The sequence below is a fragment of the Scardinius erythrophthalmus genome (assembly GCF_964197995.2).
Source record: "Scardinius erythrophthalmus genome assembly, chromosome: 24".
NCBI lineage: Eukaryota > Metazoa > Chordata > Actinopteri > Cypriniformes > Leuciscidae > Scardinius > Scardinius erythrophthalmus.
This window is the reverse complement of record NC_138244.1, coordinates 16,264,226-16,290,982: the sequence shown is the minus strand read 5'-3', so window position 1 is coordinate 16,290,982 and position 26,757 is coordinate 16,264,226. Positions and strand designations below refer to the sequence as shown.

Genomic DNA, 26,757 nt, shown 5'->3' with positions numbered 1-26,757 from the left:
CAGCCAGTTTTATAATACAGTCCAAAACAAAGACAAAAAAATAGGGAGGTATGGTGTATTTTGACCAGTTCTCTTTCGCCGTTAACGTTAAGACTTTATACTGGACGTTGAAATCCGAGAGGTAAAATAAACAATGCCTTGAGTTTTGTATGAATTGTCCATCGGGCATGGAAAGAAACAGTGCTCTTTTAGTGTTGTGCTATGAGAAAAGTATTATTTGCGCTCTTGAATCCATCGATGCTCACAAAATAAAACTGACAGTATCAAAAAAACTCTAGGTTTAAGTACTGCTGATCATGAGAGGTCCATTAGTAATGTAAACCTCAAATGTCTCAATCTGTAACAGCTGTTTTAATGGAGCAGAAATTATGAACATCTTTCAAAACAGGAAATAACAATTAAGGGTGGGAACAGAAAAAAAAAAAGAAGAGTTATGTTCATATCACTTATATAAATACAATTTTTAAGATATTACCCCAGTTATTTTGAGAAACATCAACCTTTTTCCCCCATTTCGAGTCCAGAAGTCCTCATGTGAAAACAACTCTGATAATTCCCCCACTTCACATAAACACCACATTTAAGACGCCTCAAATCCATTTACAAGTATACAAGTGGAACTCTGTTCAACTATGGAGCCACGGCAAGATCCGCTTCGCCTTTTCAAAGCCAAAGCTTGCATTTGTCCATTATTGTTCAGGTCAGCCACATGCTAAAAGCGAGCGCAAGGAAACTGAGTGGAGTTCATCCAAACGAGATCTGGAGCAAGAGTCGTATAAACGCCCCTTCTTCTCGTCCTCGACGTTATCATTAATATTAGGGGTTGCTTAAGAAGCTTGCGCATATAACTGTGGCAAATAATGATTCTTCAACAACATCAGCATTTAATGTACCAGTACATGTTAACTCAAAATGCATGGGGGGGTGGGGGGGGACTCTATAGATACAAGAGCAGTGGCACATTGTCTTCACATTGTCTCTAGTTGCATCCATATCCTGTTTTAAGTTCAGTAAACCATCATTTAAAGTCCATGGCCAAAAGAATGTCCTTTAAAAGCAGACAGAGAGGATCAGATCCAGCATCTTCATTGAGCATCTCCATCTATGTAATAATCCTGAACAGAGCCATGCTCCAGTAAAAGTGAGGAGGAAGCAACAAAAAGTAGAGAAAGAAAAGAAAAACACATCTTTCTCTGATCAGACCACTTTGAAACGCCATGTTAGATGCCTTATTAGTACCAAGGCTCTTAAAGTCCCATCAGTATAGAAAGAATAAATGAGAGAGAGAGAGAGAGAGAGAGAGAGAGAGAGAGAATGAGAAACAGACAGAAATTCAGATGTCACGGGATATGGTCAAAGAGTCCAGCCTTGCAGGAGATAAAGGACGATGCAAATTTCCGAGCATTCCAGACAGCGAGAACGTGTCCCCCTTGATGGTTTCAACTTACACGACGTCTCAAGCTGAAGAGGTGAAAAACATTAGTAAAATAAAGCAAAGGTTTGACCAGACATCCCATGTTTGCAGTGTGCAAGTGGATCAATTCTTCTACTAGCCATCTTCTTTAGGAGGTGTGTACCAGCCTAGAGGAAAAACATCAGAAAACACATCTGAGAGCAGTTCAAAGCGCATCAATTCTGTACCTCATTTTGAAGTTTCTCCACCTACCATTCTTTTCATGAATCTGAACCAATGATTTGTATGACTGTTGTGCTCTGGCAAGATTGTATTGATTCTGCTCAAAAAAAAAAAGGGGAAAGGGTCAACATTTCTGCAAGCAAATATTTTTGGTTTCTGATCATGAGGTGGCTAGACAAACCTTATTTGCTCCAAATTGCACTCTGGCTTTCCCTTTGACTAAGGTGGCATTGATTTGCATGATGACTGACTCTATTGAGTAGGCACTGCTCCAGCCCTATAATCAACGCCACAGATTAGATTGATTTTATTTCAGATTTAGTTCAATAGTTAAACCTTAAAGTGAATTCAAACCTGTTTTGTAAGTAGCTCCATACACAAGGCTCCTCCTCCAAGAACATAGCTGGATGAGAAAAAATATATATATATCAGGACACAGCAAATTACTATGTATTTCTAACAAACTGATTCTGAAAATGAACATTATTTGTATAAATGATATTTTAAAATTAATTAATTTTCATGAAATTAAAAGCTTCATGAAAAACAACATGAATTTATAATTGAAAACTTTACGACTGCATTCTAACAATGCATGAGTGATCTATATAAACCTATACAAACATAAGTGCAAGTCTTTAGATGTAAATATTTATACTGGCAGTAAAAAGGTGCTCACCCTCCAGACAGGACAGGAGACACAACCCGTACAAAGGGAGGATCAAAAGGAAAGTTATCCTGCCATCAGAAAAAAAGAAAACAAAACTTCAGTTGCATAATCTTGCCTTTCAATCAAATTATCTTCAACCTGTATTTTTTTTTTTACAAAAACGAAACAAAACAACACTAACTTTATAAGAGAAATTGAGCAGAATGTAGTCCATTCCTTCTTTTTCCTTCAAAACCTGCAAGTCGCTGTGTAACGGACTGTCTGGGTCAACCCTTAAAACACGGAAGAATGATTTTCAGATAAACCATCATCAGCCTAAATGTTATTTCATTTGTTGTGCAACAATACTTACGTCCTTAACTTGACATGCCACTCATACAGGCTATCATTGACTAACTCCACTGAATAGATACCTGGAAACGACAGAATGGAAGAGTAAACAAACAGATCTCTAACAGTCCTTTCACTAGAACAAGATAAAAATAATTTTCCAAAATCATTTTAAGGTGCACTCCTGACGTAGAAGTGGCAGCTCCGAAAGTGAAGCTACATAAAATGTGGCCAGATTCCAAGATCAGATCACATACTTTGTGGAGAAGACAATCTCAGAAATACATTGTGATGGCGAAAAACAAAACAAAAACAAAAAAAAACTGGGCAAAGGTCAAAACTGAAATTACCTGTCTTATAACTCTGTGATCTATAGATCTCCCTGAGTTCCTTCATGAGGCGGTCAGAGGCCTGAACTGAACCGGACACTGCACCCTAAGAGACCAACAAAACAGCATTTAGGGAACATATACAGCACTACAAGGCGCAATCTTTCAAATTATTCTTCAGTGGATAAATGACAGAATTCGTTAATAGAAAAAGCTGACCCAACTTGTAAATAAACCAAATCATTTCCTTTATTGCATTATATTACACATTACAAGGAAAGAATAGAGTAGCAGGGCTCTGGCTCAAAGTGCCTTTCTGAATTGACGGAATTGTTGGATAATAAATTTGCCACATGTAGAATTTTAAACCTACAAGTAAGTGTATTTTTATAATGACAGTAACTGTAAAGTGAGTCTAACAGTAATGTGGTTATCAAATGTAGGTTAATCAGTCTGTGCTCGTTTTTATTTTTTTAGTTTAGTGAAGTTCAAATCATTATTTTTGTTTTTAGATTGTAATGTTACAATGTTAGAATGTAATGTGATTTTAACCCATTTTTGCACATAATATATATAGCATTAGACTACGCTATAGGCTAGTTGTTTTCATAGCCTTCAATACGAACACTGTTTGTAGGACAATATTGGGCAGGATGTAAAATAACTTTATTAAAAAATTAAATACAGTTTTTTTTTTTATCCAAGTAGAAAAACAGAAAATACAGAGATATATACCGTATATCGCCATTCACTCAAAAAATACAGAGATGTGATTTTTTTGCCCATATCACCCAGCCCTAATTCACACAAAATAATGTCAAAATGTGAGTATCATCGTAAACATAGTCGGTTGTGTCTTAAGTGAGCATAAACATAAGATGCATGTGTAAATATTGGATCCGTGCAGCTCTTAATGTGACTGGTGCCTAATATTCCTGCTGCTGTCTGTTTGTTTATGTTAATCAAACAAAAAACAGACAATTGAAAGACAGACAGGATTACTGTAATAAGGGTTCATCTATATTAATACAGTGAAGATGGATTACTATTTCTGTACCTGGAAATCTAATTTAGACCTACATGAAAAACCTAAAAAAGAACTTTACTTCATTTGTATATGGTCATTCTGTAGTATTTATTTGTGCTATTGCTCGTAATTTGATTATTTGTTCTTATTTTATTACCGACTGTCTTTAACTATTTAAAATGTATATGAGTTAGGCTAGTAGTTTTTAGTGTCATAACCTTATCTATTAAGGTTACATGGATAAAAAACAAAAACAATAACTAGAACATTTTTATTTCTTACTTTTTTGTGTGAGTGCCAGTGAAAAAAATTTCAACCACTGTCCCAACTGGGCCAGTAGAAAAAATCCTTAGCGTTGGACCCTGGTTGTCAGTGCTATTTTGCATCAATCAAAAAAGCTGCTTATTTTAAAAGTGCTCCACCCAACCCCAAAGTTAAATAAAAAGGGTACCTTACCGAATGGACACTTACGTTCAAGTGGTCCTGCCTCTGGTTCTTTCGGATTTTCTCCAGAATTGCCAGATTCTCCTTCTCGATGCCATCGTCCTCTGACTTTTTCCCATCAACCGGTTCCTCTTTCATGTCATAGTGGTCTAGATCTTCAATATCCTGCTGCCACAGAAATGAACAAAAGCAAGTGTTAGGTATCATCTAGTCTTTCGTCATAACTGGAATCATAAAGAAGCCTTCGCATCCCCCAAAGCTTAATACCTCCGCCATTTCCTCTTCCTCCTCCTCTTCTGATGTCACTTCATCAGTTGTTCCATGCTGGGAACAACAAGAACATGAAACAAAGTTCACGTCAGCTCAAACACACCTTAAAAACTGGAAAAGGAGTGTAAGAAGGCTATGTAGGTCTGATTTGGGCTACCTTCTTGTCTTGACTGATGGGTCCAGCAGGAAGAGGCTGATCCAGCATCTCCACATCAGGATGCTGGGGTAGGTTATAGAGTCGGCATAAATCACAGATCAGCCTTTTCAGCTGCTGTAGGAGCTGCATAAGAAGAAAAAGTGGTAACAAATGGTGAGGAACTTTATTAGAGAAAAACTAACTAATATAAAACAGCTAATATACTATAAAGCATTGGGTCACATAGAAAAAAGATTCTAGATAAAGTGTGTTCAGATAAAGAAAACAGTCTCATCCTGACCGACCAATATGTGGATTTAGGTTCATTATGGATTGGGGCTGCACGATTATAGCACAATCATATTTGGGTCAATGCATTATAAAGCAGGGCTCGACAATAAGGACTGTCCAATAGCCCCGCGCCAGCGTGATCAACGCTCACGACAGTTGACGAAACTGCATCAAGGATTGCGGCATTGTTACAAAAGTTGGTAACACTAGGGCTGTGACAGTGGCAGCTTTTTACCACCACTGTGGTAATGGACTAACCACCGGTGGTGGCGCAGTGTTTTATATATTACACATCACACGCGCTTTACAAATAAACTTGATGCGCCTTACCAAGTCTAATAACAAACTGTGTTAAAAAGAATTTGACGTGCAAGTAAAAAGGTAGGCTATCTTTCCTACAGCGTTTTTCTACTTTACCACAATAAAGAATGCTAATATAATAGACCTACTTTAAAGCGAACCAAAGGAAGACACGTTTATAGTCCACTGCGAAAATGGGTGAGACATGAGTGAAGATTTGGGAAAAGAAACAAGAGATTCCATGTCCAGTGGAATAACTAATGGAATATTGTTAAATTAGCTGATAATCGGGAGACCAGATCGCAAAACAGAATACAAAGCCGACAAAGCTTAAATGTATGGGCTCACGCACAACTCTCCCATTCGTCATGAATCTAAACGTTTAGCTGCGATGTAACATTTAATTGTAACGTTTAATTGCTAACCTATTATTTATTTTGTAAACAAAGCTTTGCGCTTCACTCCTGTCATAATATTCATGTAAAACAGCATTCACATACCAAAAAATGGGTTTTGGCGGACCACCGTGGTGCGGTTGTCAAGTTTACCGGCACAGCCCTAGGTAACACTTTACAATAAGGCTCATTAGTTAATGTATTAACTAACATGTACGAACAATGAGCAATACATTTGTTACAGTATTTATTAATCTTTGTTAATAAAAATACAGCTGTTCATTGTTTGTTCATGTTAGTTCACAGTACATTAACTAATGTTAACAAATACAACCTTTGATTTTAATAACATTAGTAAATGTTGAAATTAATATTAACTAAGATTAATAAAGCCTTGCCAATTGAAATATGGAAGCGCAAGAACACACAAGAGAACTCAATTCAGTACTTGCGCACTGTTTGAAAAGATTTGTGTACGCATTAGGGCTGTCAACGAATATTCTAAATTCGAATATATATTCGAATAGTTTTAAAAAACAGAAATTCGAACGTGAAAATTAATATTCGAATGTGAATTTCGAATATGGAAAAACACGCCCGCGGAAGCAGAGGCGCTGCAGTCTGCTTTGCGAGTGGGCGCGCGCGCTGCCTGAGACATCAGGGACAGGTCACACGAGTCGCACTGTCTAGCACAGCGTCACTGCTGAAAGTTGACAGTGCACTAAAAAGACAATGGAATAAATTGCAGTCAGTTTTTTCTCCTTCCCCCCCCCCTTTTTTTAATACAAGCACCAAGAATGTAAGTAGCCTTTTTCTTTTTTAATAGCACTTTATTTTTTATGAACCTCAGGGTAAAAGTTCTTTGTTGTCACATTTCTCGGAATTGTGTGCCTCATTTTATTTAACGTTAAACAGAAAAGTTCCATGTTTACCACAGCACAGCTCGCTCGGAGCGTTCAATGTCGGTTCTGTAAAACTTTAATTAATGTTAATAAATTTGTTTCAATCACTGAATGAAGCCTGCTATATTTGGGACAAGAGTCGCGACCTTAAATTGCTTGCACAAAACTCTTGATCAGCACTCAACATGTGCTTGTTGTTGTTAATTTAAACCGTTATGCGCAGAGAGAGCGTGAGCGCGAGGGCGAGCGCGCGCGCGCGAGAGAGAGAGAGTGAGCATGCTAGTGAGCGAGAGTGAGGTCTGCGGTCTTGGCCATATAGTTAATTTTTTTACTTGGTTTTGTGTTGGTAATACATTGTCAAATATGTTTAAACTTAAATGAACTACCTATACATAGTAGTTATGTCTCTTTGTATTAATTTGTCCTGTTATTGACGTAATGCGCGTCATTGACAAAATGCGCAACCAGATGTTCGAATAGTTCGAATATTCGTGTGTTTTTTAGAGGGAATATTCGAACGTCATTTTTGAGCAATTTTGACAGCCCTAGTACGCATACACCCAGAGCACACACCCAGGGACTGTGTGTGAATACTAAATTGAGTTCCCTTTGACATGTTCTTGTGCTTGAATGGACAAATTCACACAAAATTGTGTCTTGGTGAGAGTCCATATAAACATAGTTGGTTATGACTTAAGTGAACGTAAACAGTCGCATGTGTAACAGTATATTGGATTGGTGCATTTGCACAAAGTGACGATGAAAATCAAATAACAAAGGACAAAGTTTTTGTCTTTAATAATAGTTAATTTATATTAGTTATACTTGTAGTTTGTGGTGTCATAACCTTATTTATTAAGGTTTATTTGAAATAAATTACTTTGTGGAGGGGACAGTGAAAATTTTGGCATCCTCGGCATTGAAATACATGTGCCACATTCTTAGAAGTGTACTCTATTCTTTTTGATTTCATATGAATTTGACAAACTACTATACCATTTAACAAAAGCTTGAATTAAATGATTATAATAATCTAATTTCTCTTTCAGCTGTGTAGGCATTTTAATCATTACTATTTTCAAAAATGCTTCATACCAATGTTTTTTATTTCTATGATATCAAATGAGTTGCATCAACCTGACAGTTTTGACTTCCTGAACTCCCAAGAAATATCGAAACGGGTTTTGATTTAAAAACATGTTTTTATAGAGAGGTTTTCAGGTCACTGTGTGTATGAATTGCATGTTTCATGTATTTTTGGAATATCATTACTCCAGTCTTTAGTGTCACATAATCCTTCAGAAATCATTCTAATATGCTGATTTGGTGAAACCTTTCTTATTATTATAAATGTTGAAAACAGCTGTGCTACTTCCACTGAAGTGCCTTGAAATGCACAGCGTTGACGTAATTTCCACTGAAACAGGAAGACAGGGCGGGACAAATTGAACAGCTCCTCCCCTTTTTAAAATAGCCAATAGCGTTTTGTTATTATCACAGCTCAGCCAGAGCCATTGAGCTTGGTAAAGCTGCATTTGACAGTTTATGACAGCTGTCAAATAGATTTCCCTTTTAGATTTACTATGAAAGTATTACTAAAGCAAAACCGTGAACATAATCATGCTGAGGATGTGTAGTTTGAAAAGTGTGTAATTTATGTTGGTTCATGGCATTGGTGTTATCGCTTCTACTCGTCAATGCTGTTTCTAATGCCGAGTCTAACTGTTTCTCCACCATAAAGCATTCTGTGCAGAATTCAAATGGGTCTGATATGTTTTTTGGTCTGCGGCGACTTGCGTATATGATCTGCTCTGTGCTATCGTGACTCTGGACCAGAGATGACTGTGTTAGCACTGTGGCGGTTCGTGTGCAACTAACGCAAAACCAGACTTCATTCGCCCCAATAGAAAGCATATTTGCACTGTCTGAATCATTTCCTATCCACTATATAGTGCATTATGTGCTATTCACCATATAGAAAATAGTAATTGTGTGAACAAGTGACCAATTTCAGCCACAGCTTCAGTGTCTATTTATGGTGCAGGGGGCGGGACTCTTCAGATTCTAGAGAGCATTTGATTGGACAGAAAATCTGATGAGAAGCTGAAGTGCAGAGTGATGTCATCAAAATTGTTGATCCATATTGGCGGAAGTGAGAGACTCAGTATTCAGATATATGTAGAAGTCTTACTGTCACATTACTGATCAATTTAAAGCATCTTTACTTAATCATTTCTTTTTTTAAAACCTACTGACCACTAACTTTTGAACAGTAATGTACATTAAAATACTTATTTTGTGTTGCATTTTGATGATCACATCTCATTGAAATCTCAGATAGCGGAAACACCTCCTTACCAAAGTATTGCCTCTTCTGACATCCTCTAGTCGTTCAAGGACTTCGGTCAGACTTGGGTCATCGGAATCAACAAACCATATTGGTGGCGTTGAAGGGTAAGACTCCTACAAAAATATCAAGAGTTACAACATCAGCATCTTCCTAATTGCATCCAAACCCATTGTCCTTTCACAAGGTTACTGAAGTCTGATCGGATTCATTCAGCCACTTGCATAAGAAGCCACATCAACAGCTGCCAAACCAATGAATCAAACTCGTCTAAATGAACACCCAAAAGAGACCACAGCAGACCTGTGCAGTGGAGTGAGTCAGAGCTGATGGTGATGTTCCTGTTTCTGTGGACCATGTAAAATCATGTGAACATTATGTTCCCATCCACTACTTTGAAATCTCCTCCCATCATTGGAAGGACAAAATGATGGCGATGTGATTTGCTTCTGCTTGTCAGGACCACACACACTGACCTTACAGCACCACACACATCAAAATATAAACTCAGCGAACTAACTGACCTCAATAACACCAACACGGCAGCTAGTTGCACTGCAGTGGCGTTGCAGCGCGTTTTCATAACGTAGATAGTGACAACACCTCTTGATAATCTGGTAGACTTCATATTCACTCAACATACGTGCAGATCGTGTCCTTTAAATAGCTGTGAAAATGTCAGGAATCCCTCAAATTATTAAGTTTGGAAATGCGCTAATATCGCTAGCACACACCATTAGTAATCATAATAGCAATGAGGAATTACGATAACAATTACATTGCAACAAAATTACGATTTAACTGGATATAGAGTTGGATCATTTTAAATCTACGCATTTCTTAACAGGCCTCGCTAAATGAAGAACTTCGACAAAACAGCTAATTAATTGCTAAATTAGATAGCCAACATTATAACTAACTGCTAACACAAAATATGTGGTTTCATTACAACATGTATATTCAAAAATAGCATCTCAAAGTCGGTCTAGAAAGGCAACAACGACAAAAAAACATTTTGTTCAAAACGTCGATTAGCTAAGTTAGCTAATGTATCATTTTTGCTAAATTAGCACACAAGCGAATTACCTGCTAACTAACTTAATTGCAAAAACCACACCAACGCGGAATAAAACACATATCAGTTTTATTTAACTATCTCGTGTTTGATATGATCAAATAAGCCTGAATATTAGCTAGCGAGTTCGTTTAGAAAACACAGTTAAAGCGAGAGCCAACGCAGTTAACTTTGTTAGCTAATCAACTAGCAGGCTAAATGTAGCTCGGGCTAGGAGTGTGTACTTGTTTATCTGCTATTTTGACACCCGTTTGAGGATATACAATCGATTCTGATAGGTCTAAATGCTTTTATTCGCATTATGATGGCTTTCATCGAGTCAAAGGGGGGTTGTGGTGATGTTATTTCACTCGGCCTTGTCTTGTTCGCATGTAAGCTACACAAGGCTGATGAATCTTACCGTGATGTTGCAGTGAATAATCAGCAGCTTTTCTCCTGTCACATTAAACTGGCAGCTCAGTTCATCGGGCTTCCAGTCGATTATTCTGAATCGCTCATGGTTTGGATCAAAGATTGACTCCAGGAACTTTAATTCGGCCTTGAGCCCCGACACCGACATCTTCCACTCATCTCATCAGCAGCCAGGCCGCGGGGGGAAGGGACGCGCACGGATACTGCGAGCGCGCAGCTGATCCCAGGGAGTGTGTGTGTGTGTGTGTGTGTGTGCGCAGCGGAGGCTGGAGGAGAGAAACAACAAAGAGGGGGTGGGGAGGAGAGGAGCACTGAAGACAGGGGAGAGACCAGCAAACAACGCCCGCCAAACAAATAATGCGAGAGGGGCCATGGGGATGATGATGATGATGATCAGTATATACATGGAGGCTGATGGTTTTGTTTTCATATTCACATGAATGTCTTTTTTTTTTCTCGTCGACCATCCTGCATTAACAACAACAATAATAATAATAATAATAATAATAATAATAATATATTATAATTATCATCATTATTATTATTTATTAACCAGCAGTAACCCGTTTGCTCATCCACTTGTACAATCTATCATATAAAATAATTCAGTAAATAATAATAATAGCCTACATTAAACATATATTATAATATCGTAGTAAGTGTTAATAATAATAATAATAATAATAATACACATATGAGATCTTAGTAAGTGTCAATAATAATAATAATGATAATAATAATTATAACAATAATAGGTTCATAATAATAAAAAAAATCTATATCAAAATGATCATTATGGTTTATTATTTTTTAGGATGGTCGACTAGAAATACTTTGAGTAGGAACCAACAGTACCTCATATGATCATCACCTTGCACTAGCATATAGAATATAAAACGATTTAATAAATGAATAATACATTAATAATACATACATATATTATAATATCTTAGTGAGTATTAATATTGCTAATAATAATCTATTGTTATTAGGATGGTCAACCAGAAATAGTTAGAGTAGGAACCAACAGTAACCTTGCACTATCTATCATATAAAATAATTAAAGAAATAAGTAAATAATAATAATACATTAAACATATATTATAATATCATAGTAAGTGTTAGTAATAATAATAATGATAATAAAACACACACACACACACACACACACACACACACACACACACACACACGCGCACACACACACACACACACACACACACATATATATATATATATATATATATATATATATATATATATATATAAATAATACAACAATATATATATATATTGTATGTTAAAATTATCATTATGATTTATTGTTTTTAGGATGGTCGACTAGAAATAATTTGATGTAGTTCATATGATCATCATCTTGCACCAGCATATAAAATAATTCAAATAATAATAATAATAATAACTAGATGCAAAAGTTCGTCGAGACAAACTTTAAGTTGGCTTGAGAAAGTTTGGACCAAAAAGTTTGAAGAAGTTTAAAATAGTTTGGAGTTTAAATTAGTTTAAAGTTTAAAGTAGTTTAAAGTTTAAAGTAGTTTAAAGTTTAAAGTAGTTTAAAGTTTGAATTAGTTTGAAGTTTAAAGTAGTTTGAAGTTTAAATTAGCTTAAAGTTTAAATTAGTTTAAAGTTTAAATTAGTTTAAAGTTTAATGTAGTTTAAAGTTTAAATTAGTTTGAAGTTTAAAGTAGTTTAAAGTTTAAATAATTGTTATTATTATTATCATTGTTACTATTATTACTAAAATGTTTCACACCAATACATATGATGCTGTAATCAAAACCTGCTGCATATTTGGACTGATTTTGTAGTAACTGGTATTTTTGTGGGAAATAAATCTGGCGTGTCTGCGGTTGATATTTGTCTCCATCTAGCGGCGCATAGGACCGTTTCTACAGAACATTACTTAATTTCCGAAAGGTCCATATCAGTAAAAAAAAAAAAAAAAAAAAAAAAAAAATATATATATATATATATATATATATATATATATATATATATATATATATATATATATATATATATATATATATATATATATATAGGCCTATATATTACAAGCGCCTGTCTAAAATTGTAACTGTGCGAAATGATTATTAAATGCAAAGGAGAGCGATTTTATAGATCATTGCTTTTATAGATATTTTGCCTAAATTTGCCTTATGACCGAAAGAGTTTTTAGTGGGCGGGAGCAATTTCCCACTGTATGTCATTGCCTTTTGAAATTCAAATCATACTTTGACTACAAGTCATTCACAGCAACAAAGCAAGTTTGTAGAGGAGCGTCTGCGAGCCAACACTGACCAAACATGAAATATCTTCAGCTTCTTCCTCCTCTGCTCCTCATCCTCCAGAGCCACGAGGTCCATATGAACACAATTGAGAAGAACCAGGACTGTGCTTGGAGTTGTTCTGAGGTTTGTAAGTTACATTTATATATGGAATAACGTAATTTACAACGTTTGGTTTATTTGTTGCATTTGGCTTGCTCAGTTGGGGATATTTTGGGAATATTTAATTTAATTTACTTTAATTTTATCAATCAATACATTTCACTAGAAACAAACCTTGTTGTATTATTTTAATTTAATACTATGAAGCTGCTTTGATACAATCTGTATTGTGAAAAGCACTATACAAATATACTTGACTTGACTTGTTTGTTTTGTATAATATTAATGTAGAATTTTTGTTTTACTTTATATTACCTTGAGTAGAGCATTGCTGCAGTAATAACTTTGATTTTTAAAAGTTTAACGTCAATATTCTGGAATTATGTCTTTTCCATGTGAAACATTTAACTAAGACAGACAGTGCTATTTCAGGAGCAATTGCATATATTAATATTTCATTTAAGTATGCCAGTTCTTATTTATATGAGCTATTGCTGTTTTATGTCAGACAAGAGTAGTGGCAGGTTAAGTGGCTTTTAATTATGAGTCATAAAAATATGATCTCATCTATAATAATAAAGCCTTGTGTTTGTAATGCATTACAGAAGCATTAGTCGCAGTCTTACAGAAGCAGACTTTGCGGATGTTTGCTTCTGTAAGACCGAGTCCAAAACATCCCACTCTCACTGATCCGGGTCATCGGACAGGCAAAGATAATATTCTTGTATTATTTTGATTACTGTAACTGGATATAAGGATACACTACACTAGACTCATTTGCCTGATAGACATGGTATTTGCTCTGTCTAACCAGGAACTTCCTGAGGTGTCAGGAGTGAGTGGGAAACCCCTTGTTTGACAAACCTTACAGTACTTTCACATTTCCTGTTACATGTTAAAGCATTTTTAGACCCATGAATGGGAAAGTAGTTTACATTAATATTACTCAGTTTAGTATTAAAAAAAAAGTCAAATCATTTCGATCTCTTCAAACAGGGTCTACAGTGTAAACCCAGAGCTTACTGTGAGTATCTATCTATCTATCTATCTATCTATCTATCTATCTATCTATCTATCTATCTATCTATCTATCTATCTATCTATCTATCTATCTATCTATCTATCTATCTATCTATCTATCTATCTATCTATCTATCTATCTATCTATCTATCTATCTATGGCACTAACATATTCTATAACTTCTAGCTCCACTGTCAGAGTTTCCCTGCAGAGATCAGCCTTCTATCAGCGATGTGTTCAGTAATGTGATGTTGTCGACCGCTTTGGCGTGCGAGGAGAGGAAATGTTCACTCCAGCTCAGAATTGCAACATCAGTGAATGTTACTGGTGTGTACAATTCAGCTCACATTAATATTATATGAATGAAATGCCTTTTGATACATGTTTCAAATGGAATAAATTTACAATTTTATAATTGCTATATTTTTTGGCTAAAATAATGGTTTAATATTTATTTAAGATATACCTCTTATTTTTTGGATGCTATTTTTAGATTTTAGTGTGTTTCACAAATCTTTTAGTGTTTACTGACATTTAGTATTATGATAACTTCCCCTACTATGTTCGATATGTTCAATGAACCGCATCCTTTTGATAGGTGAAAAAGTTCAAGATTCCTATGTGAATACTCAGGCCTTCTGAGTCATGCTGAATTATAAACAAAGACTGCGTAACTCATTGACACAGTACTGCTTCATAGTACAGCTATCTTTCAAAACAACTCCTTTCACAAAAATAAGTTATTAATTAAACACTTTATATTCGGAAAGGTCTAACATTAACTAACCATATAACGCCTTAATAGTTACTACTTAGCCTCACATGGTAATTAAAGGAAAAACAGTGCAAATGTCACCACTTTGCTCCACCCATAAATAAATAAATAGGTTCTTATAAAGTTTTGACCTGTTTTCCAGGTGATATCCGTGGAGTTTTAGCGTGCGTTGATTCTGCAGGGATGATAGGACATTGCCAGATTTACACATTTGGCAGAGTTGGCAGAGGAAACGCCACAGGAAAACAGGTACGAACATATTAAGCTACAGTTATTCATCTAGCTTAACCACTGAGCATTTATCAAGGACATAAATCTGTCATTGTAATCTCCTGCTGTGTATGATTGTCAGATATTGTATAATCTGTTTCTACTTCTAGGTTGATGTGCAGTTTAAGTGTGTTCCTGTTAGACCTGGACAGCATATGTTTGTGACTCTCAAAACAATTCCCAACTACTGTACGGGCATGCAGTCACTACGACACGTTGTTCCCGGTATCAGTATTGTGTTTTTTTTTGTTTTTCTACCCAGTTGAACTTCCTCCTTATTCTGTTTTTCAGCAGTCTATATTCTTATGCCCAGACATGAGTCATGAGATGAATAACAATATCTTTGCCCTTTTCTTTTTAATGCCAGAATGCAGTCATGAAGGAATCAGAGACTCAATTGCAGAGTGCATCAGTAAGTTTCATTATTATGATGTCAATACAATGATAGATAGATAGAGATAGACAGACAGACAGACAGACAGACAGATAGATAGATAGATAGATAGATAGACAGACAGACAGACAGACAGACAGACAGACAGACAGACAGATAGATAGATAGATAGATAGATAGAGACAGACAGACAGACAGACAGACAGACAGACAGACAGACAGACAGACAGATAGATAGAGACAGACAGACAGACAGACAGACAGACAGATAGATAGAGATAGATAGACAGACAGACAGACAGATAGATAGATAGATAGACAGACAGACAGACAGACAGACAGACAGACAGACAGACAGATAAATAGATAGACAGACAGATAGATAGATAGATAGAGATAGACAGACAGACAGACAGACAGACAGACAGACAGTCAGATAGATAGATAGATAGATAGAGATAGACAGACAGACAGATAGACAGACAGACAGACAGACAGACAGACAGACAGACAGACAGACAGACAGACAGACAGATAGAGATAGACAGACAGACAGACAGACAGACAGACAGACAGACAGACAGACAGACAGACAGACAGATAGAGATAGACAGACAGACAGACAGACAGACAGACAGACAGATAGATAGATAGATAGATAGATAGATAGATAGATAGACAGACAGACAGACAGACAGACAGACAGACAGACAGACAGACAGACAGATAAATAGATAGATAGATAGATAGGCATACAGTAGATAGACAGATTGATAGACAGACAGACAGATACATAGATAGACAGACAGAGACAGACAGACAGACAGATAGATAGATAGACAGACAGACAGACAGACAGACATATAGATAGATAGATAGATAGACAGACAGACAGACAGACAGACAGACAGATAGACAGACAGACAGATAGATAGATAGATAGATAGATAGATAGATAGATAGATAGATAGATAGATAGATAGATAGATAGATAGATAGATAGATAGATAGATAGATAGATAGATAGATAGATAGATAGATAGATAGATAGATAGACATATAGACAGACAGACAGATAAACAGATAGACCGACAGATAGACAGACAGACATATAGACAGATATGTCAGTATGTAAAGCCTTAACTGTTTTGTCATTTTGTTGTAGCTGGGAAGCTGGCATACACTGTAGATAAAGACAGGAATACATTAACAGTGCAAGTGACTAATGCTCCCGAGGACACAGATTACAATCTCAGGCTCTGCCACAGGCGCAGTGTTATCTGTGCAGGGGAAGGGCCACACAGAACGGTAAGAAGAGTGAGCAAACTTTCCTTTCAGAGTTCCTCAAAGACTATGCCATTGACATTTTACCCTTTTGTTTTGCATTATGTTTCAGATAAAACCACAACATCTGCAGAAAAGCATAATGCTTCAGTATTCCAAAGCATTACCCTGTTTGTGCATTGAGGTATGAAAGCTTTATTTGAAAGAAAATTTTGTTCTGAATGTGCAATCTGACTGTTAGAGAATGAACCGATGATTTCCACTGTCTTCTTTTTCAGGGTTGGCCTGCCAGAGTAGATGCACGTAGAGTTCAAGTGTGTCCATTCAAAAACAGTGAGTAAAATGTGCAATATTCAGAACAAAAGTCATTTAACTTTTAGATGTTTTACATTTTTCAATTTACACGACAAAAGATGTTTTGTGAGGTAACCTACAATTTTACAGCAAGTGGCAACATCTAAGTTAATCTTCAGACCCGCCTCAAGACTGAATTTAAAAAAAATCTGGCATTGGCTTGCTTATTTGCACTTGGTTGTGTTGTATCTGTATCGGATTTTATATACTAGTTAGCACTTGCTCATATTTGTAAATGGAGTACTTATTTCTTATCCAAATTGCTAGGTTGCCAGGGGTAAACACTTAAGTTGATAATTTACAGTCATTTCCTCACCCTCATTTCAATTCAAACCATTTCAGTTTCTTTATTCTGCGGAACAAAAAAAGAAGATAATTTGAAGAAAGTTTCAGCTGTGTTTGTCCTTACAGTGAAAGTCAATGGGGTCCAAAAAAAGACTTCTCTTTCATTGTGTGGACAAACCCCCCCACACATTTTCAGGTCTATGCTCAAAAAAGTGAATAAATGGATTATGCATTTTTATATAATTTAGTACCATAAAATCCCCTAAAACACATTATATAGATCATCTTAAAGTTATTCCAAAGGCCCAGTAACATCCATTGAAGGTCTGGTGGCTGACAGAGTCCACCTTGTAAGACCGGTCTTGATGCCTAGGAAGCGGCCATGTCCCAGGCGGCAGAGGAAAGCCGCCAGGGCAGCCATGCATGCTGTACTTTCCACCCCAAAAGGGTCCGAAGTGTGGGCGCATCTGCACCTCAGAGTTTTGTCTCTGCAGTCACTTACGTGTCCACTCTAAAGGTAATGATACACAGGGCAACTTTTTGGGCAATGTTGCTGGGCAATGTTGCCGTCAACGGGCAACCAGATGAGACACAGGGCCCACGACCGATCTATATTATCCAGATATAAATGTATTGCCCATTTTTAATGAGAAAGTGCCCAAGCAACAATCGCTCAGCAAGATTGCCCAGCAACATTGCTCAAAAAGTTGGCCTGTGTATCATCACCTTAAAGGGGGGGTGAAATGCTATTTCATGCATACTGAGTTTTTTACACTGTTAAAGAGTTGGATTCCCATGCTAAACATGGATAAAGTTTCAAAAATTAAGTTGTACGTTTGATGGAGTATTTCTGTACCAAAAATACTTTTGGTTTGTCACAAGTTTCGGAAAGTTTTTTTCGAGTATGGGCATGTGTGACGTCAGATGGGGCGGAATTTCCTTATACGGGTCCTAAGGGCACTTCTCCCGGAAGGGCGCGTGCGCACCCGTAGACCACCAAAGCGAGAGAGCGAAAGCAGTACCTCAGCGCTGTGCTCGCTGCAGTCACAGGACTTTGTTTGTTCCCTGCATTTCGACGATGATTGTTTAATAAACAAGGCCCAGTTCGACACCGGATTTAGCAGTCCCAACGATAAAGGTTCACGGTCGTGCGTTGGAACCGCAGGCGGTGAGTAAAACTCATAGACAAACTGCTTCAAATGTCTGTGTGTTGTTAGCTATCGGCGCGTTAGCACCGCCCACACGGCACGCCTCCAGCCGCCCGTTTTTTTCCGGAAAGACTCGGTACAGCCTATCTTTCTTTTATAAATATAATAAAACTAAAGACTTTTAGGAGATACGAAGGATGCAATAATACTCTTTAGGTACTCAAGATTAACATGAGATTGAGTGAAACTGAGTGTTTCACCCCCCCTTTAAGACTGATCAATAGCAATGCATCATCTCAAACTTACCTGAGTAGCAAGTTAGCAACTAGAACCGGCTTTATGCAACAGGCCACAATTTTGCTACATAATGTTCAAACATGGATAAATGTGTGTTATTTGAGTTCACGTTGTGGTGCTTGAGTTTATTATAATCGGTTCTTGTGTCTTCTGAATGAGAACATGTTTTAACCTGAGCAGATTTAGGGAATTTTTGTTGAGAGGTAGATTGAGAACTGAATGAATGGTTTGGGAATCAGTGGGAGTGTATTAGCAATCAAGAAAAACTGTAAATCATATGGACAAGAGAGATTTTGATTATAATTGGGATTTTAACGTATTTTTGTTTAAAATGCAGATTTAGAAGAACTGTGGTCTGGGATAACCTATGACTTCAATAAGGAGGAGCTGATATGGGAGCCGCTGTGTCCTGTCAAAGTGTCAGTTTCTCTATGCCACCTTGATGGAGGAAAAAGCTGCCGAGACCTTGGAAATGTTTTTCATTCAAAGGGGGGAAAAGTATGTTCTCGTCCTCTCTGATCCTTTGTTCCTTTTTATTACATCTGCAGTTATAGCTGATTGTTAGGAACCCTTACATCATTTCTTTCTGCTTTTACCTCAGGTGGTATTCTCCTCTGTGGATCCACACCCTACTCTTTGCACGAAGGTAGAATGTTTTTTATTGCTTTTTCTTTCACCCAAAAATGAACATTTTGCCAGAATTTTCTCAACCTCATGATCCTAAACGTGTTTTTTATTTTTCCTTGGAACACAAAAGGAGATGTAGCAGTCTATCACTGCTGCTCTATACTAAACAATGAAAGTGATGGGACTAGATCTGTCGTGTTACAAAAATGACAAAACATAAAAACATTATAGAAGTTGTCCATATGACTGCACTATATCCATATTGTTCTCGCGGTATATTACAATTAGCTTTAAAGAAACCATATGTAAGAAATGTATTTCAATTAATCATAAAATGGCCCTGATATGTCACTAGACATTAGGAAATCATGTTCATTTCAAATACTTATATCACTGACAACAGTAATCCGGCCAGGATATTGTAATTTTAAAGTGAAGTTGCAGCCCTCAACTGATGTTGATGTTGTCATGTTGTGTTTTGGCCTGATGCTCCACCCTCCACCTATCTACCAATCACAAAGTCAGTCGTGTTTCGGCATCCGGGTTGCCAGCTCTGCTCTAGTTACCACAGCTGCAGCTACAAACATGTCGAATAAAAAATGTCTAACGTTACGAAACCTAAAAGACCTCTTTATGAATCCGAAATACGCAAAACATCTCTCATGAAGCATAAACATAATTACCAGAAAAAAAACTTACTGTGTAGGACTCGTCACTTGCCATTTGAAGCTCCTTGTAGCAGCCTACGTTCCTGCTGGATCCTGCAGCGTAACTGGCAACCTCGAGTCGGGGGGGGGGAGGGGATACACCGCTCTACAGTAATTTGAAAGTGATTGCAGTACCAGTTTTGGCCACAATCTTACATACGGTTCCTTTAAAAATTATTGTAATCGTATCTATAGCTATCTAGCTACATAGCTATACGGGCGGAGAAGGTTTTCTGTGAATTTCAATGAAGAACATCTTATAATTTAAATTATGGTCTATTCCTGAAACAAAAACTATCAGACTGCTTGGAATTTACAACATGAGTTGTTTAGACACGAAGACAGAATTTTCATTTTTGGGTGAACTGTTACTTTAAATTAATGGTCATTGCCAAATAATGATGTCATTGAAAATGTATTATTCACAGTAATGACATTATTATTATTATTATTTTTTTTACAGTTTACTACTGAAGTGGGAACATGGATTAAGTGTCCTTTTGCCAAAGGGAATTTCTCAGGTATACAAAGCGCTACCCCAGCAAACAAAAATATGTTTTGCTTACGCTCCCATTTAGTTATGGAAATGTTACTTTTGAATGTTCTCTGAAAGTTCTAAAACAATAACTTTTAAAAAATGTTAGAAACATCCAATTAAAATGTTTCCAGAAAAAAAAAGTCCCATGAACATCCTTTTAATGTTACTGGAAGTATGTTTACTCATAACTTACTTCCAGAACGCCCTGAGATCGCTCCCTGTTTGCTAGGACATGTTTAACAAGCAGTTTGTTTATGTTACACACTGTATGACGGCTTAATGACTTTATTGTTTTTATCCAACAAGTCTGGACAGCAAAGATGACTTCAAAAAATGGTCAGCAGTGGGCAGAGATATCAACATGGGTCAAAGCCAAGTTCTCAGTTTCAGTCTGTGAGATGAAACCATCTTCTAAGTGCAAACAAATCGAGGGAAACAAGTCCCAAACTCTTTCTGTGGTAAGGAGACATTAGCAGGATTATCAGCATGTAGAATTAGTTATTACATCTTCAGAGTAGTACATAATGTACATGATGTCATACAGATGTTTTTTTTCATCATTTTGTTTTTCGGTACTGTCCTATTCATCTTAGTAAACTATGCCTTGAGGCTTCCATTGAAGGCAATTCCCCTGTCAAAGTAAAACCTTACACCTGGTTTGTACCTGATGACATGACAAAGAAAAGGGTCGTTTCTAAGGAAAACTCTTCGCACAAGGGCAGTCTTGTTTAAGCTTGTTTGATGTCATGCCAGTTCTTATTTGTTTTCTAGGACAAAATGAAGCGCACAGTTTTCAACTTGTCTAAAAATGCATGTGAAGTTTGTGTTTGCATCCAGGTAAGACAACAAAGAGAGTGACAGTACTGTTGGAGTTATGCCATTTATGATTTATTGATGTAAATTGTTTCATGTTTTCCTGTGCAAAAGGTTCAGAGGGTAGATGTGCAATTCTCAGTCCCTGTACTTCAGTGCGACTTGCAGTGTTGTAAGTACATAAAGTCTAAGGTTGATGAGGTTGGGGAAGCCACTTTGAATTTGAAACTGTAGCTGAGCTACAAGATACAGCTAATCATAATGTCAAGTAGTTCAAATGCAAGTAAGCTAATCTAAAGAAAATGTTACATGTAGGTACAGTGCACTACAAGTTTCAAAATAGTAGATAACTACATTGAGGGGGAATACAATGTGGAGAAAAACATAGCAATGCAGAGTTTATTCGTGTACCATCTTACTGCAATAGCTACACTATTTTGAAAACAGCTAAGCTAATGTCATGCTAATGAAAATCTGAGTTAAGTGCGTCGCCTGTAATACGTTTACAGCTACTCATACCTTCAAATAGTTCAACTACAGTCAAGCTAATCTTTTATAGTGGTAGCTGCCAACAGAAAATAGTTAAATTGTGGGTATAAAACAATGGTGTGAAAAACATGACAATATAACGATTTTCCTTACTGGAAAAGCGAAACAATTTTGACAGCTAAATTAGTGTCATGCTAATAAAAATGTAGTTATAAGTCGATCATCTGCGATACAGCTACATCTACTCACAAACCGCTATACAAATTACAGTAAAGTTAATCTTTTAAAAAAATAGTAATATGTTGTTACACTCAAGCTACTAAAAAAGTAGCTAACTACATTATAAAGTTGTGGCCACAAAAAAATGGGATGAAAAATAAAGCAATGTAGCATTTTGCAGTGTAGCTCCTACTGAAAAAGCTGCACTGTTTTGAAAACATGATTAGCATCATGCTAATGAAAATGTAGCTGAGTTAGAAAGCTTCGCCTGTGATACAGCTACAGCTACTCAACGAGCCATTTTTGGAACTTTATTAAATGCTATGAATTTTGCAGGATGTTTTAATAATACAGAGACATCCTACATTTCAAAAGATCAAGGCAAATTTGATTTCTCATGTCATGTTCTGTTAAAAACAACAACAACAAAAAAAACTAACAAAAAAACAGTTCCATGTAGCTTCACTACATGCTAAAAACGTAATTAACTACATTATAAAGTTGTGACCACAAAGTAATGCAATGAAAATGTATGCGGTGGCTATGTAGCTTTTTATTGGAAAGTTACTTCTTTTTTTAACAGCTAAACTAGTTTCATGTGAATGAAAATGTATTTAGTTGTGCCACTTGTGATATTTCACTTTTATTTTTACTGTATTGTACATAAGACCACAAGCTATTAAGGATGTGCATTTTGTTGTTTAATCACAGTAAATTGGTGTCGTGACCAGGAGAGAAGTCACTTTCAGGACATTGAGAAGATCTTACTGTCAGCTGTCATTTTTCTGACAGTGATCCTGGCAGCTGCCTTGTTTGGTAGATTGACAATCAAAGGTAAACTGACAGCGGTTTGACACACCTGTTGCCGCTGGCTTGAAGGAAATGGTGAGATTGTTGTTGGTAACAGTACACATTTGGTTTGAGATGAAAGAATCTAAGATAAGTTCTCATTTAACGACCCTTTACAGTCAAAATAAGAGTAATAATTAAAAGCAAATGCCAGATGGAAGGCTTCAACTCAAGTCAAATAATAGTAGACCTACCAGTTCCAAACCCGCATTTATGCGAAACGAATTGGGTGTGGACTTGTTGCAATAAAAAAGATGAAAATCTCTGATATACTGGTTGCTAGACTCCAGTTGCTACTGTTAGTTTTTCTTGCCAATATCTTGTTGTTCATTTTCGTGTGTTTGTTTCTGGTTCAATAGATGGGGACAAGAAAAGAAAAGCATGGATGAAACTGACATGTCAGGGGACGGTACGTTAACCAAGAAGATATGATGAATATTGAGTCCTCAGCATGCTAGTTTACTATCTATGATTATAATCATATGATTCATGGCATCCCCGGCAGTGAACAGACATGAGGAAACCCCCCACCCACCCACCACATACTCTCTTGAGTAGTTACTTATTTTGAAAGTACTTACTTCACAACAGCTAAAAAATGATGTTCTATATAGTATGAGTGTGTTTAGGATGAATATAATCCAGATATACTACGTTCGCCATGTTGTCACGATCATGTGACCTACCAGTGTCAGTTGCGTAGGTTCTCTGCCATTCATAAATCCTCTCCCATGGCCTTATGGGGTAGTAAAGTGTCCATTGTTAGCACACTTCGGAATCTCACCGGAAGTAGGTCATCCGGGTACATTTTTTTCTACTCTTGAGTTTGGACATACTTCTTTTTCCACATACTGTTTTTCACCTACTATACAGTTGGGAAGTATGTGATTTCGGATGCAGCCAGCCAGTGTTTACATATGACATCCTTTTAACTTTTACCTAATATGTCTTATGTTCCTTTTGACAGAATCATTGACATGTCTGCGCAGCAAGTGAGGATCGATGAAGCATACATGTCTTAAAGTTTTGTTTTGTTTTTTGCTGTAAAGACTGAAACTTTAGCATAGCGTCTTGTCTGATGTACACACAGAAATTGTAACATCTGAGTCATGTATTTAAAAACATTTGTTTTCGATAATGCAAAAGGTGCTTTCAGAGTTCATAACATGCAATGTATTAGAATGGCAAAAAATGACTTTAAACACAGATTTTAAAGCATTTGTATATAAAATGTATGTAAGACCAATATAAGACTGAACTTGTGTGACATTGTTTCCTGTTACTTCCTTCTTTGCATAATCAAATTGGTTTGCTACCTGTGAGCTACTACTTGTGTACAGCAGAGGGCAGTGTCGTTCACAAATGAATGTATCAGCAGTGTGAATTAGCTTTTGCTTCTCATGTTGATATTTCTCTCACGTCAGGCTTGTAACTAGGTCACAAATGGGTGGTCAGCTTACAGACACTTGTGTAACCCTGTCTGTTGGTTCATTGCCATAGAAACTTTTGCGACTGCATATGTTCCTGTGTTGCCTTTGCCGTCGTCATTGTTTATAAATGGCACACTTTTCTCTGATCCATGAGGATGGAGAGATGCTGGATGACATTCTTGGATGGTGCGGCTCTTTGCCGATGGGAGGGGCCTGGTGAAATCAGCTCTGGGGTTTACTGATGAAAACATTCTTGAAGGATAGAGTAAAGCCCAAACAATAAAGCTCAATCCCAGATAAAGGACAAATTCAGTTTGAGGGAGATGCCACCATCATCCATCTCAGTCAGAGATTCTATTGTGTTTTTCTGAGCATAAATGGGGTGATTTTTTTATCATACCAAGAGTTCACTGGGTTTAGCTCACCGCGTGGTATGCTAGGGAGTTTTGACTGGTGTAAACACTGTAAAACAAACCCATGTGAAAATTGTTGGCCCCAATGACCTCATTGCTGCCTCCAGACTCCACCTGCTGTCTGCGAGTCTTCAGCTGGGAGTGAAGCATTTTGATACTTTCCATGCGGACCAGACCAGTACCTTTTCTGTACCTCCCTTACAGAATGTTCGACTGATTGTGCTGCTGCCGAAACGTGTTTGGGATAAAGGGATAAAGCACTGAAAAAAAGAAACAGAGACAAAAGCATTTGCTGAGTTGTTGTATGTTTAGCTATTTCCACTAGTGACCACCGGTGACCTTTTTGGTTGGGGTCAACAGCCACCAGCCCTGTCCTCTAACCTTTGGGTTGGTCAGTTTTATTACCGTGGACTCATACCATCTGCTGGTGTTTGAACCTATAAATCCCAAAGCAGAGAGTATAATTCCATTCTCACTTCAGAAAATGCGCACTTCACTACTATGTAGTATTCAAAAATCACTTTGATGTGGAACTTACTTTGTGACTGACAAAATTGTATTGTATTTGAAAATTGTATGTATTGTATCGTATGAATGTGTTATATGAATGAAATCCGGACTTACTACATCCACCATTCTGTCACTGCATTGTGACTTACGCTGTCACTTCACTGCCATTCACAACTCCTCTCCCATGGCCTCATGGGATAGTAAAGTGTCCAGCAGATGTGCACTTCATAATCTCGATGGAAGTAGGTAATCTGGGTACTTTCCATGTATTGTTTTATGAATAGGCCTACTATGAGGAGTGCACTCTAGGATGTATTCATGAAACAGAAGTTATGTGCAACTATACTTTGTCATTTCATGAGGGAATTTCTGCTTCAGCAATAGCATATAAGGTGATATTTGAAATGTAATTTAAAAGACACTATGAACATGTTTTCTATACAGTATTTACAATGTAAAACCAGGCAATTTTCTATCATTTCTAATCAGGCACCGCATAGAGGAACCATAAAAAGTTGACTCAATTGCTTTTCGAATCGACTGAGTCACTTCACAAAACGAGTCAACGTTTCGAGTCAAACGAGTCAAATCTGTCTGGTTAAAGCGGTACGAGAAAATGCTAGTGTGTTGGTTTTAGTGACATACAAAACTCTACTCAAATCGAAATCAGTGATAATGATACATTTAATGTTGGTTCATTGGTTCACATTTTACCTGAGATCAACACGTGATTCGGTCCGCTTGATAAAAGCTCCGAAACTTTGATTCAAAATAAAAGATTCATTAAGTGTTTCGCGGAGCATTGTTTGAACCTGGCCATATAGAGAAGTAAGTTAATTTGTTCACTGAATTTAGTACTTAATAATCTGAATGTACGCGATTTTGGACACAGCACATTTAACGTTACATCAGACGCGAATGACTCATTGCGACCAATTCAAACTAAATTGCGTCCGTTTAAACTGGAAACTTCTGTTGCAGCGTTGTTGTACATTTGATTTTTACCTCCAATTTACTAATTTGAATAATCTTTTATGTCTAACTAAATACAGTTTTAGTAAATACGCGGTACCTTACGAATGACAATTCAACACTTTAAGTGTATAGCCTACACAGACTCAAACCGTTGCAGACTGAAGCATCATCGGTTATTTCCAGTCAGTGGTTTAAGAAAAGGCCACTTCTATTGTGGACGTGGAAAAGGAAACCATTTAAAACATTTAGGACGTGGCGTATTTGTCTTCTTACAGCCAAGAGAGTTAATGAGTTCAATGTTTCTATTTGAAGTTTTTGGAACAGATACTTTTTATCTTAATCTAAACACCATAGAATAACATCATGGAACTCTGGGAAGCAGAGA

At 36.8% G+C, this 26,757-nt stretch overlaps 2 protein-coding genes across 5 annotated transcripts; one reads left to right on the top strand and one right to left on the bottom strand.

Moving 5' to 3' along the window:
- Positions 1-332: 332 nt before the first annotated feature.
- ube2q2 (ubiquitin-conjugating enzyme E2Q family member 2) lies at positions 333-10,821 on the bottom strand. 4 transcript variants are annotated; one of them, XM_081356093.1, is made up of 13 exons: positions 10,553-10,821; positions 9,089-9,193; positions 4,864-4,986; positions 4,704-4,760; positions 4,449-4,604; positions 2,987-3,071; positions 2,659-2,719; positions 2,488-2,578; positions 2,316-2,374; positions 1,991-2,039; positions 1,818-1,913; positions 1,667-1,733; positions 333-1,581 (listed from the first exon to the last, which is right to left on the bottom strand). In XM_081356093.1, exons 1-13 carry the CDS (start codon positions 10,709-10,711, stop codon positions 1,550-1,552), a joined length of 1,140 nt encoding a protein of 379 aa, XP_081212219.1. In that variant the 5' UTR covers positions 10,712-10,821; the 3' UTR covers positions 333-1,549. The 4 variants fall into 4 exon arrangements, with proteins under 4 accessions (XP_081212219.1, XP_081212221.1, XP_081212220.1 ...); XM_081356095.1 differs by having other exon boundaries at positions 4,464-4,604; positions 10,553-10,816; XM_081356094.1 differs by having other exon boundaries at positions 4,449-4,601; positions 10,553-10,816.
- A 1,836-nt stretch (positions 10,822-12,657) lies between these two features.
- On the top strand, positions 12,658-24,608 carry il17rel (interleukin 17 receptor E-like). Its single transcript, XM_081355742.1, has 18 exons — positions 12,658-12,998; positions 13,971-13,998; positions 14,182-14,322; positions 14,913-15,019; positions 15,151-15,265; positions 15,408-15,452; positions 16,600-16,742; positions 16,831-16,902; positions 16,997-17,051; positions 19,140-19,300; positions 19,404-19,448; positions 20,600-20,657; positions 20,981-21,132; positions 21,446-21,511; positions 21,602-21,659; positions 22,907-23,029; positions 23,404-23,453; positions 24,012-24,608. Exons 1-18 carry the CDS (start codon positions 12,891-12,893, stop codon positions 24,018-24,020), a joined length of 1,536 nt encoding a protein of 511 aa, XP_081211868.1. The 5' UTR covers positions 12,658-12,890; the 3' UTR covers positions 24,021-24,608.
- Positions 24,609-26,757: the final 2,149 nt, after the last annotated feature.